At 49.9% G+C, this 13,139-nt stretch overlaps 1 protein-coding gene across 1 annotated transcript; it reads left to right on the top strand.

The window, feature by feature from the left end:
• The first annotated feature begins 322 nt into the window (after positions 1-322).
• Positions 323-12,798, top strand: ACTL6B (actin like 6B). The gene is made up of 14 exons (XM_036311083.1): positions 323-446; positions 880-956; positions 1,160-1,325; positions 1,628-1,728; positions 7,392-7,489; positions 8,116-8,210; positions 8,276-8,382; positions 9,066-9,155; positions 9,310-9,371; positions 9,482-9,596; positions 9,735-9,815; positions 9,915-10,010; positions 10,216-10,302; positions 12,652-12,798. Exons 1-14 carry the CDS (start codon positions 422-424, stop codon positions 12,730-12,732), a joined length of 1,281 nt encoding a protein of 426 aa, XP_036166976.1. The 5' UTR covers positions 323-421; the 3' UTR covers positions 12,733-12,798.
• Positions 12,799-13,139: the final 341 nt, after the last annotated feature.

The following is a 13,139-nucleotide window of genomic DNA, read 5'->3' as shown; positions in this document are numbered from 1 at the left end:
CTTTCTCTCCCTCTCCCTTCCTCTCTCCCTCAAAATCAATTTTTTTTAAAAAAAGGTAAGGGAGGAGGGGCCCCCGCAGCAGTCACCTTGCAGAATCCTGGTCTCCGGATGGCCATGGTCGCCATCTCTTGGGTACTCCTGCTCTCTGCCTGCCTGTCCTTCAGGGCCCGTCTCACCGTTCTTGCTAACCACACGCTAACTAACCGAAGGCAGTGGTGTCTATCCCTTTAAAGCAGCAGCCCCCGGCTGGGTCATTGTCTCTCTTCGTACCCAATCCGCAGTGCTGTTGGGGGTGGGGGATCCGGCCTTGCGATTGGCCGCCCCGCGCCCCGCCCCACCCGGGATCCCGGGAGCTGTCCGGCCGCCTCGGTGCTGATCCCGCCGCCGCCCACGGGCCGCGAGCGGAGCTAAAGCGGGCACTATGAGCGGGGGCGTCTACGGCGGAGGTGAGCGAGCCTCCGGCTTCGGCCTCTCAAGCCTGGTGGGGCCCCACCTGCAGCCCTGCGCCCCGACTGGCGCGACTCAAGCTCTGGGCACCCCGGGGCCTGTCACCTCGGTGCTCGAGCGGGTCCAGCCCTGGGTTGGGGTCCTGCGCCCCTCCTACCTTCGGGCTTCCCCAGACTCGCGCGCGCACCTGGCCCAACCTCTGCACCCTTCAACCCACCACCGCCCGGCCCCGACCCCTTCCTTGCCAGCAAAGACACCGGCCTGAATAAGGCCACTGGGCAAGAAGGGACTCTGGGAGCTTGACTCCGGACTCCAAGCCAAGCTCCCACGCGTCTCGGCCGGTGTTGAAGGTGGCTCTGCCGTGACTTCTCGGAACGATCCAGGGGAGGAGAGTCGGGGGAGACCCCCTCACACACCTGTCTCCCGACACAGATGAGGTGGGCGCGCTGGTCTTTGACATTGGCTCCTTCTCAGTCCGCGCTGGATACGCTGGGGAGGACTGTCCCAAGGTGAGCCTTCCAGCCCCTTCCCAAACCCTAGGGCCTCCGGACGGGCGCCTCTCCAGGCTTCCCGGGAACCCCGGGCTCTCGGCCCAGAGAGCAGCTTTGCTGAGCGGGAATGTGGGAGTCAACCCAGGGCGGGCTGAGGCCCTGCCGAGGGCTGGGACTGGGGCAGGAGGCTGACCCCTCTCCCCGCCGGTTCACGCCTCCAGGCTGACTTCCCTACCACAGTGGGGCTGCTGGCCGCAGAGGAGGGGTGCGGGCTGGAGTTGGAGGGGGAGAAAGAGAAGAAAGGGAAGATCTTTCACATCGACACCAACGCCCTGCATGTGCCTCGGGATGGAGCGGAGGTCATGTCACCCCTCAAAAATGGCATGAGTAAGGGGCCCCCATCCACCGCCTCCTGACACAGACCTGAAGTCCACCCCTCAATCCGGGACACAGCACCCCACACCCATGGAGTCTTCCTTGCAGCCACCCAAGTCCCAGGGATCCCCTCACTGCTTCCCACAGCTGCCCAGTTCCCAGCCCAGTTCCCAGACACCTGGGAAGGGGGGATTGCCACCGGAGCTGATCCCACTTCCCCTCCCCTGGACTTGGTCTTTCCCCTTCCTCTCCTTCCTGTCTCTGCACCCCTGCCTGCCCAACCTCATCTCTTCCTGCTGGCATCCTGGCCCCAGTCGAGGACTGGGAGTGCTTCCGCGCCATCCTGGATCACACCTACAGCAAACACGTCAAGTCCGAGCCAAACCTGCACCCAGTGCTCATGTCTGAGGCGCCGGTAAGTGCCTCCTCCAGCGCTAGTCCACCCCGGGGCCCACCATTCACCTCTCCTCAAGCCTCTGTCATCACTCACCCACCTCAGTTTTCAGACTTTCCCTCCAACCACATCTTCCTTCCGCCCTGATTTGGTCTCCATCCCCCTCTCTCCTCCTACTCTATCCACTCACCCTTCCCCCAGCCAGCCTTATCCACTTTCATTTTTCTTGTAAAGTCCTTTTTTGAACTTTTAACTTAAATTTTTGTCAATGCTATATATGCACATAAATAATCAATTTTCTTTATAAAGTCTGTTAAGGAAAAAATTTGTCATTTATGCTCTCTTTCTTCCATTTACCTTTTCCAGAGGCAGCTGCTTTTCTCTCTTTTAGCTAATTTTGTCATTTTCTTTCAAATCACTAACATACTTAAAATGCTACCTGTGGATGTTTTAGTTTTAGGCATTATCCATAACTATCCAAACTATAGAAAATGAGCATTTAGCTCTCTTTCCTCCCCCAGCCCACATCACACATATTTGCTACTCCCGCCTTTTTTTAAAAAAAAAATTTTAATTGATTTCAGAGAGAAAGGGAAAGGGAGGGAGAGATAGAAATATCAATGATGAGAGAGAATCATTGATTGGCTGCCTCCTGTACGCCCCCTTCTGGGGATTGAGCCTGCAACCTGGGTATGTGCCCTTGACTGGAATCAAAGCAGGGACCCTTCAGTCCGCAGGCCGACACTTCATCCACTGAGCCAAACCCGCTTAGGGCACTCCCACCTTTTAAAAAGTATATACTTTTATTGATTCCAGACAGGAAGGGAGGAGAAAGAGAGAGATCAATGATGAGAGAGAATCTTTCTCTCTCTCTCTCTTTCTCACCCTCCCTTCCACTCTCTATAGAAATCAATGGGAAAAAATATCCTTGGGTGAGGATTTTTTAAAAAGTGTGAACCTAAATTATTCATCATTTATTTATACTTTTCTCAATAAATTAATTCCTTGCCCTAGCTAGTTTGGCTCAGTGGATAGAGCGTTGGCCTGCAGACCGAAAGGTCCCAGGTTCGATTCCAGTCAAGGGCACATGCCCATGTTGGAGGCTCAATCCCCAGTAGGGGGCATGCAGGAGGCAGCCGATCAATGATTCTTTCTCATTATTGATGTTTCTATCACTCCCTCTCCTTTCCTCTCTAAAATCAATAAAAATATATTTTAAAAAATAAAATTCATATGGAAATCAAGGGACTCAGAATAGTCAAAAAATCTTAAGAGAACAAAGTTAGACAACACATACTTTTTAAAAAAGTAATTACTTTGGCATTGTGTCAGTTTCATCTTCTTGAAGAAATCTCTTCAAGAATCCACTGATTTGCTCCACTTTGGACTGGTTGCCTTCTCACAGAGAACATAGCTATCATCCTGACATCTCCCTTCACCATCATTTTAGGGAATCCCTTTGCTTCTCTCCTAGGTTAAAAATCCTGTTTCCTGCATCTCATGACTACTTTTTAAAACATGCTTTATTATTTTCATGGAACGCATCCTCCAGTAATTGCCTTAGAAAAGTCACAGGAAGTAAACCTTCTGAGACCTTGCGTGTCTGATCTTGTATTGATAGCTTAGCTAGGCATAACACTCCAAATTGGAAATCATTTTTCTTCATAATCTTGAAGGTACTTCTCCATTGTTGTCCAGCTTCTATTGTTGCCACCCAGAAGGCTGAAAATATCTAATTTCTGATCCTTTGATGTAATTTTTTTTTCCTTTCTGAAAGTTATAGAATTTTCACTTTGTCCTCAATGTTTTATAATTTCACACTATTATATTGGTTTATTTTCATTAATTGCTCTAGACCAGTGATTTTCAATCAATGTGCCACAAGAATTTTAAAAACATATAATACCTAAATATTTAGTCAGAGTCACTGACCTCTTTTCCCTTAGATTGTCAAATAAATAAATAAAAATTACAACAGCCCTAACCAGTTTGGCTCAGTGGATAGAACGTCGGCCTGTGGACTCAAGGGTCCCAGGTTCAATTCCAATCAAGGGCATGTACTTTGGTTGCGGGCACATACCCACTAGGGAGTGTGCAGGAGGCAGCTGATCGATGTTTCTCTCTCATCGATGTTTCTAACTCTCTATTCATCTCCTTTCCTCTCTGTAAAAAAATCAATAAAATATATTTTTAAAAAATTACAACAGCCAACACTCATTCAATGTGAATGAATCAAAATTATACTTTTTTTGGTCAGATCGGCAAAAAATATATTTTTGGATGTGCTTCAGAATTTTAGTAATTAGTTTATGTGTGCTGTGAAATGAAAAAGGTTGCAAGTCACTGCTCTAGACACTCAGTATGTCATTTCAATCTAGAAACCCATGTCTTTCAATCAGTGAAAAAAATAATTCAGTAATTATTTAATTCAGTAATTTAAATTACTTATTTATCTCAATTTTCTCTGTTCTCCCTTTTGGGAAGTCTTATTATTTGGATTCTACACCTCTTGAACTGGTTCTCTAATTTTTGTATATTTTTCCACCTTTTCATTTTCCCCTCTAATTTCCAAGATATTCCCTCAGCTTTATTATTTTTTAATAAGTACATGGGTACACAAAGTGGGGGCAGATTTTTAAAATTTTTATTGCTTCCAGAGAGGGAGAGAGGGATTGAAATATCAACGATGAGAATCATTGATTGGCTGCCTCCTGCACGCCCCCTACTGGGGATCGAGCCTGCAACCTGGGTGCCTGACTGGGATTTGAACCATGTTCTCCTGGTTCATAGGTTGACCCTCAACCACTGAGCCACACAGGCCGGGCTCAGTTTTATTTTTTAACCCTTCTATTGATTTTTTCATATCTGCTCCTGTATTTTTAATTTTCAGGAGTTCTTTTTTTGCTACACAAATGCTACTTTTTAGAGTATCCTATTCTTGTGTTATGGGTGCAATATCATCTGTTATCTCATAAAGGATATTATAAATTTTGCTTTTGAAAGTTTTTGTGTCCCTGCATAATTTTGGTTCTCCTAAGCTGTTTCCCTCCCCACCAATTTATTTTATTTTTAATTTTTAATGTTTTTAATATATATATTTTCATTGATTTCAAAAAGGAAGGGAAAGAGAGAGAGAGAAATAGAAACATCAATGATGAGAGAGAATCATTGATCAGCTGCCTCCCGCATGCCCCACACTGGGGATCCAGACCCGCAACCGAGGCATGTGCCCTGACCGGGAATTGAACCATGACCTCCTGATTCATAGGTCGACTTCAACCACTGAACCAGGCCAGCCGGGCTCTACCTCATTTTACAGGCTTTTTTTTAGATTTATGCAAATCCTTGTTTGTCTGCTTATGATTAAGATCGTGGACTAAGCCCTTGCCGGTTTGGCTCAGCTGATGGAGCGAGGGACTGCGGACTGAAGGGTCCCGAGTCTGATTCCGGTCAAGGGCACATTTCCGGGTAGTGGGCTAGATCCCCAGTAAGGGGTGTGCAAGAGGCAGCCAATCAATGATTCTCTCTCATCATTGATGTTTCTCTCTCTTCCTCTCCCTTCCTCTCTGAAATCAATAAAAATATATTTTTAAAAAGAAGAAGAAAAGATGAGTGACTAAAATGCTGATAGAGCCCTAGCTGGTTTGGCTCAGTGGATAGAGCATTCCATTCTGATCAAGGGCATGAACCTCAATTGCAGGTTCAATCCCCCACCCTGGTCAGGACCCTTCCAGAGGCAACCAAGTATTGTGTCTGTTTCACACTGATGTTTCTCTCTCTCTCTCTGTCTCCCCCTCCCTCCCACTCTCTCTAAAAATCAAGGGAAAAAATATCCTCCAGTGAGGATTGACCCAAAAAATAAAAGAAGCTGATAAGAAGCTGTGTGGGGTGGGGGCTATGACCTTTGCTACAGGTTGCTCTGACTGGGATGTTTGTTAGGCAGCCTCTGATATATGGAATCTTGATATCTTTGATGTAACTCACAGGAAAGATTTCCATCCTAAAGATAGGCCTGGCACCAGCATTCTAAGAGCCAAGTGAGAGAATAGGACTGATGTTCACCATATTCTTCCACTTTTCTCCTGAGTTAGGGGGAGCAATAGCCCAGGAATATGGAATTGGGGAAAGAGTGTAGGATCTGTTACTTGAAGAGCTTTAAACAATCTTATTTTAGCGTTCCCTTCACTTCCACTTCCAGAGATACCTGAAATGACCCATTCCTGAGCCCTGTGAGGATTCTGCAGTTTAACACAGGTTGTTTCTGATTTTCCCACTACTGCCTATGAGTCAGCATTTTTGGATCTGTGAAGTCAGTTACCACTCACCTATCCGACCTCCAATCTTGGAAAATATGGTGCTGTTTTCTCCTTTCTTATTTTTCCCAACCTGTGAGGACATCTGTCTCTCTCTTTCCCTCCCTCTCTCAGCTAACATTAACCTTTTTAATGTTAACAATTTAGTACATTCACAATGTTGTACAACCATCATTTCTATCTAGTTCCAAAACATTTTCATCACCCCAAAAGATAATCCATTTTCATAAAGCCATCTCCACTCCCCCTGCCCCAACCCTTGGCAGCCATCAATCTGATTTTTGTGTTTATGGCTATATCTATTTTGTGTTTTTCATAGAATGGAATCATACAATATGTGATATTTTATGTCTGTATTTTTTCACATAGCATAATGTTTTTGAGATTCATTCATGTTGCAGTATATATCAGCACTTTGATTTTTATTGTGGCTGAGTGATATTCCATTGTGTGGATATACCACAATTTGCTTTTCTATTCATCCACTGATGAACATTTGGGTTGTTTCCATTTTGGCTATTGCTGATAGTGCTGCTATGAATAGTTGTGTACAAGATTTGTTTGAGTACCTGTTTTCAATTCTTTGGGGTCTATAACTAGGAGTGGAACTGTTGGGTCATATGGTAATTTAATGTTTAACTTTTGGAAGAACTGCCAGTTGTTTTCCACAGTGGCTGAACCATTTTACCTTTCCACCAGCAACTTACAATGGTTTCAATTTCTCCACATCCTTTCCAACACGTGTTGTTTTCTGTTGTTGGTTTTTTCCTTCAAATTATTATTACCATCCTAGTGGGTGTGAAGTGATATCTTATTGTGCTTTTGATCTGCATTTCCCTAATGGCCATCGGCATTGAGTATCTTTTCATGTGTTTGTTGGTTTTTGTGGGTTTATGTCTTTTTAAATTGCCCCTTGATTATAGTTTTGCTGGGATCCTAGAAGGGAATAAAATTAGATGTTTGTATTCAATCCACCATTTTTACCCAGAAATATCTCCAGCCTTCTTACCTCTGAAATGATTAGAATGGGGAAGAAGAGAGATGTATTGGGGGCTAGGAGGAGCCTGAAGTGTGTATATTGTACAATAAAGAACACTGGGCCAGGAGTCAAGAAACTATGACTTGAGTCCCAGCTCTACCATGTAACCTTTGGCAAATCACTATCTCTCTCTGAGTTTTGTCTTCTTCACCTGAGTTTGGATAGTGGTCTTTAAACTTCTTTATAGTTCTCCCATTCTAAAGGTCAGTGTGGGTTAAAGGGACGACCTCATGTGTGTGTGTGTGTGTGTGTGTGTGTGTGTGTGTGTGTGTATGTGCATGGGGCTGTGCCTCTCCATTCCTGAGTCCTCCCCTCCTGCACTCTCTCCCCAGTGGAATACGCGGGCCAAGCGGGAGAAGCTGACTGAGCTGATGTTTGAACAGTACAACATTCCTGCCTTCTTCCTATGCAAGACCGCTGTGCTGACCGCGTATCCTCTGGGCTGAGCTGCTCTGCTTGGGTGGAGGGCCAGAGAGGGAGTGCGGCCTGCTGAGCTGGGGGTTAGGCTTGAATCTGTGGAGATAAGGGCCTGGAGGGGCCGACACCCCCATGAACCCCATTAGTACAGAAGGCCCCGGTGGACTAATGCCTTGGACCCCGGGGTGGTCAGTCAGGAGTCACTTCCATTTCTTGGATCAGGTTGGGCAGAGAGAAAGTTGGGCCAAGTAGGGGCTGGGGCTGGAGAGAAGGTGGATACGACACGGGCGTTTCCTTCCCAAACAGCTAATCAGCATTTACTTTTTTAAGGATCTGCCTTGCATTGAACCCTGTGCTATGCACTCGGGCGATATGGCCCCTAATTTCAAGGAGCCCCTAGGACATAAAACCAAGACTAAAGACAGGCTGGGAGCTCAGAAAGGACAAGAGGAAGATGTTGTGAGTCAGAGAGGGGAAAAGTGACAGGTCTCAGGAGCCTTCCTTCAGCAGATGGGTCGCAAACAAGGAGACATTTGCAGACTGGGAATGGGCTGTACCTCAGCATAGCAGAGGTCAGACCTGGGTCCCTGCCCCCTCATTTGCTGCTGCTATCTCTTTGACCTCCCTGTCCTATGCCAGCTTTGCGAACGGACGCTCCACCGGCTTGGTACTGGACAGTGGGGCCACCCACACCACGGCCATTCCAGTGCATGATGGCTACGTCCTGCAGCAAGGTGGGGTCTCAGCAGAGGTTGGGAGTGCCTTGGGAGGCCAGGTTCTGACACCTCTCCCTTCCTAGGCATCGTCAAGTCACCCCTGGCAGGGGACTTCATCTCCATGCAGTGCCGGGAGCTCTTTCAAGAGATGGCCATTGACATCATCCCACCTTATATGATTGCTGCCAAGGTGGGGCCTCTGGGGCATCCTAGGCCCTCACTTTATGTCTGCCGACCCATTGTCTCATTAGATATAAGAGCGGGGAGCAGCAAGGATCCTCAGAGGACCCTGGGTCCAGTTTCTCAATTTACAATCAAGGCATCAGAGATTCAGACAGGCTGAGGGCCGTGGCCTCGGTCACACAGCCAGCTGATAGCACTATGTGAAGGGCCAGTGTGATGAGTTCTGGGGTCAGTTTCAAGGTCTGCGTCTACCATGTGTGACCTAGAGCATGAGACTGAAGTTCCCCGAACCTCATTTTCTCCCCCTGAAACGTGAAACACTACATAAGGCTGCTGTGTCAAATGACATACTACATGCAAGGGTCTGCTTGGACCACCCCATGGAACATGGCTCAGTAAAGGCTGTTTCCTTAAGGTTCTGGTCTCCCACTGTGCTCCCTATTCCCTCAGCTTTCTCTGACCCGGGTCTTTCAGAGCAGCTGTACCAATTGCATGGGTGGAATTAGTGGGAACAGGCTCTCCCCACTATTCCTCCTCTAACTGGGATGGAAACACCTTTTGTGGGCCACAGAGCAGAGAGCCCAGTGCCTGTTAGCTGCAGAGCCATGAGCGCTGGGAATGTAGGTGTGGTCAGGGTGCGCTGGGCAAGTATGGGATGAGGAAGGGTGCTTACAGGCTGTACCCCCACAGGAGCCCGTGCGGGAGGGCGCCCCACCAAACTGGAAGAAGAAGGAGAAGCTACCCCAGGTTTCCAAGTCTTGGCATAACTACATGTGCAATGTGAGACCCTGAAGACGATCCCCCAAAACACCCCTTCCCCAGCTGCTAGTCCCCTGCATGAGCAGACAGGAAGGGACAGCGGCCCTGCAGGTGGCATGGGGTTGTGGAGGTATGAGGAGGGTGGCCAACCCTCACTACCTCCCTGGGTTCTCAGGAGGTGATCCAGGACTTCCAGGCCTCTGTGCTGCAGGTCTCAGACTCTCCCTACGATGAGCAGTGAGTGGGGCCCACAGCTGGGGGTGGGAAAGAGGGCAGGCCTGGAGCTCAGGGGGGTCCTATGGTCCTTTGCGATGATCAAAAACGATGTCTTGCTCCTTCCTGGGCAGGGTGGCGGCACAGATGCCCACTGTGCATTATGAGATGCCCAATGGCTACAACACAGACTACGGTGCTGAGCGGCTCCGCATCCCCGAGGGCCTGTTTGATCCCTCCAATGTCAAGGTTGGGCTGGCTGGCGGGCACTGTTGTGGGGCTGGCTGGGGTCCCCCGATGCCGAGGTGTGGGGGAGGCTGGGAAGGGTCACAGGAGTCTGGGGAGAAGGGGCAGAAGGCCCAAAGCCCAGGTCACCTTTCTTTGCAGGGCCTCTCGGGGAACACCATGTTAGGTGTGGGCCATGTGGTGACCACCAGCATCGGCATGTGTGACATCGACATTCGTCCGGTGAGGCCCAAGCCTTCAGCTGGGCAAAGGAGCCCTGGAGAAGTGGGGAGACAGGGAAGGGCTGTTCCCTGTCTGCTTACTCCTCCTCACTGCTCTCAGGGCCTCTACGGCAGTGTCATTGTCACTGGTGGGAACACACTGCTTCAGGGCTTCACTGACAGGCTCAATCGAGAGCTTTCCCAGAAGACCCCACCGGTAGGAACCTACCCCCCAACTAGGGCCTTGACTCCAGTCCTGGTTTAGTTCTTCAGGACCAATCCGTCCTCCTTCCCCAAACCTCTAGTGTTCTGGCCACCAGAGCAGAACCTTCCCCCTGTGGCTTCCCAGTCTTCCCCAACCCCAGCCCTGTCCTTTCCCAGAACCCAGGCATCCGCTTCCCCAAGCCCTTGTTCTCCCCTAGAGCATGCGACTGAAACTCATTGCCAGCAACAGCACCATGGAGCGCAAATTCAGCCCCTGGATTGGAGGCTCCATCTTGGCCTCACTCGTAAGTGGGAAGGGGTCTGGCCTGGCTCTGACTGTGGGAAAGGGACAAGCCCAGTGTCTTGCCTGCCTCCTCATTTATTCATTCAACAAACGTTTATTTTTGAGAAAGGGCAGGCCTGGTCCCAGAAAGGTTAATGTTCCACAGGAAACAAATCAGGGAGTAGAGGCCATGAAGCTGGAGTGGTTGGTTGGGATGAGATTGCTGTGGCCTTGTGTGCCAGGGTGAGGCACCCTCTGTAGTCAGCAGACAGGAGACACTGAAAGTTTGGAGGAAGCTTAGGTGACAGGCACAGGCATGTTGGAGAAGACTGTGTCTTTAAGAATCCAGTGTGAGCTGGACCCAAGGGAAGCTTGGAAGGAGGCTATATTGTCCTGGCGTCACGGGTTGTAGTGCGGATGGGGTGAAGAACAAGGGGCAGTTAGAGAAGGAGGCAAGCAGGTTGGTCTGGGGCAGTAGGTGATGAGTTCAGCTTGGACCTGCTGCTGGAGCAGAAGCAAGATACTGAGCAGGGAGCTGGAGAGCGTCAGCCATACAGAGGGGACGTCCTCTAGAGGGGGAGCCCCCAGAGAGACAGAAACAAGGGTCAGAAAGGCAGAAGGCTGACAGTCCGAAGTTAGCTCAGGGCTGAGCATGTCAGCCACACACCGCTACTGTGGGCTTCCTGTGTGCCGGAAGTGTACAGACAGCTTGACACGGTCCCTGCCTCCATGAGCAGGAACAGTCTAGAGGCCGAGACCATTAAACAGGAGGTCCTCACAGTGTGAGGGTATTCCTTTAAGGAAGGACCTGATCCAGTTCAGGGATCATGAAGGGCTTGTAAGGAGCATTCAAACTGAGATGGGAAGACTAAGTAAGAACTCATAAGGCAAAGAGGGAGAGAGGGTGCTTGGACCAGGGCAGAGGCAGGCAAGGCCAAAGGCAGTGAGCAGACACAGTAGACAGTCTAATTATAATTTAGGAAGCTCACTTGGGCCCAGTGGCCTCTACTCTGATTGGGGTTTGAGAAAGGAGTAGATATTAGGGGGTGGATTTGGGAGCCAGAGGTCCGACTGACAGAATGTGGACACTATTTAGATACAAGAAGCAAGAGGGAAGGGGATCTAGGATGAGGCCCAAAAGGACTGTAATGTGAGTCACATATGCAATTTAAACATTTCTAACAGCCATATTTAAGAGTCCAAAGAATAAGGTGAAATTAAGTTTAAAGAATATATATTTTATTTAACCCAATATATCCAGATATAATTTCAATGCATGATCAATATAAAAATGATTAATTTACATTCTTTTTTTCTGGACTTTGTCTTCCATATCCGGTGTGTATTTTACATAGAGCACATTTCAGTTCAGTCCAGCCACATTTCAAGTGCTCAATAGCCACATGTGGCCAGTGACCGCCCTATTGGACAGTGCTAGGAAAGAAAGACCATGGAAACAAGTTTGGGCCAGAACTGGGGGAAGATAATAAACTCAGTGGTGGACACGTTGAGTTTGAAGTTCTGAGGGACACTCAAGAAAAGGTACCCAAAAGACAGCTAAGCATTTGGCTCTGTTACTCAGCGAGGAAATCTGCAAGGGAAACAGAATATTGGGGGAGGGGTGGGTTTTAGCTCATGAGAAGTCAAGGGAGTGCATGAGCTGGTCCAGGAAGCCTTGTTCTGTGAGCCAAGGAGAGAAAAAGGGACAGAACCATGGACACAGGCATCAACTCTCAGGCAGAGACAAAGCAACCATCAAAGAGAAGAGACAGTCTGAAATGCCCAGGGCAGGAGACCCTCAGGGGCAAGTTTCAGTAGGGGTGGGTCACCAGAGTGGAGACAACTCCATCTCAAGTCAGGAGGGGCAGGAGTGGTGGGTGAAAGATTTTTCTTGGGAATGAGGGAAGACTTGACCAGTTTGTAAAGCCTGATGGAGTGTTAGGATGCCTGGTGGAGATGGAATGTGTGCATATACGTGTGTGTGTGTGGGGGGGGGGGGGGGGCTGGTTGGTTGGCCTGGGGCTGTAAGTTCCACCATCCAGCTCAAAACCAGCGCCTGGCCCAGGGCAGACGGTGCGAAATTCATACCTGTTGAATGAATGAATCAACATTATGGTTGACGGGCATGAAGGAGGGTATTCGCCCCCAGAATATGAAGGGGTTGGCGGGATGATGGCGCGGGTTGGGGTAAGGGAGGCCGTTGCCGGAGGGAGGAGGGAGGTGGGACGGAGGAGGAGCGGGGAGGCCAGGAAGAGGGTTCGAGGGGCTGAGCCTGCACTGGGGGAATGTGGGGAAGGCTCCCCGCCCCCCCACCCCCCCTCCCCGTTCCTTCAGGGCCCCCCTGACCGCCGCTGTCGTCCCCTGCACCCAGGGCACTTTCCAGCAGATGTGGATCTCCAAGCAGGAATACGAAGAAGGCGGGAAGCAGTGCGTGGAGCGGAAGTGCCCCTGAGGCCTCCCCAAGCGCAGAGAAGACCCCTGACCCCCCAACTCCGCCCCGCCCCGTCGCCCCCTTCCGTCCCCGCCCCCGCCCCTCTCGTCCTCAGAGATTGTGATCCTTCTGGGTTTAAAGGAGTAAAAATGTTTTAAGAAAAATAAACGCTGGCCTCCTTGGCGGTGGGGAGTGGACGCGGGGGTCTGGGGGTTGGCGAGGGAGGGCCACACCTACCTCCGTTCCCGACCCCAAGGCGGACACCGGAGCCAGGTCTGCGGGCCGGGCCGGGCGGAGCCGCAGGAGCCCCGGAGGCCTCGCAGTAAGTGCCCCGAGCCGAGCGGGGGTGGGAAGGGGCTGCTGGAGAGAAGATCTGCGGCCAGGGCCGGGCGAGGCCAGGGCAGGGCCAGAGGTCGGGCCTGCTGGGC

This window comes from Myotis myotis, unplaced genomic scaffold, assembly GCF_014108235.1.
Source record: "Myotis myotis isolate mMyoMyo1 unplaced genomic scaffold, mMyoMyo1.p scaffold_m19_p_5, whole genome shotgun sequence".
NCBI classification, from domain to species: Eukaryota; Metazoa; Chordata; class Mammalia; order Chiroptera; family Vespertilionidae; genus Myotis; species Myotis myotis.
Note: the sequence above shows the minus strand (reverse complement) of the source record. Positions and strands in the feature narration are given on the sequence as shown.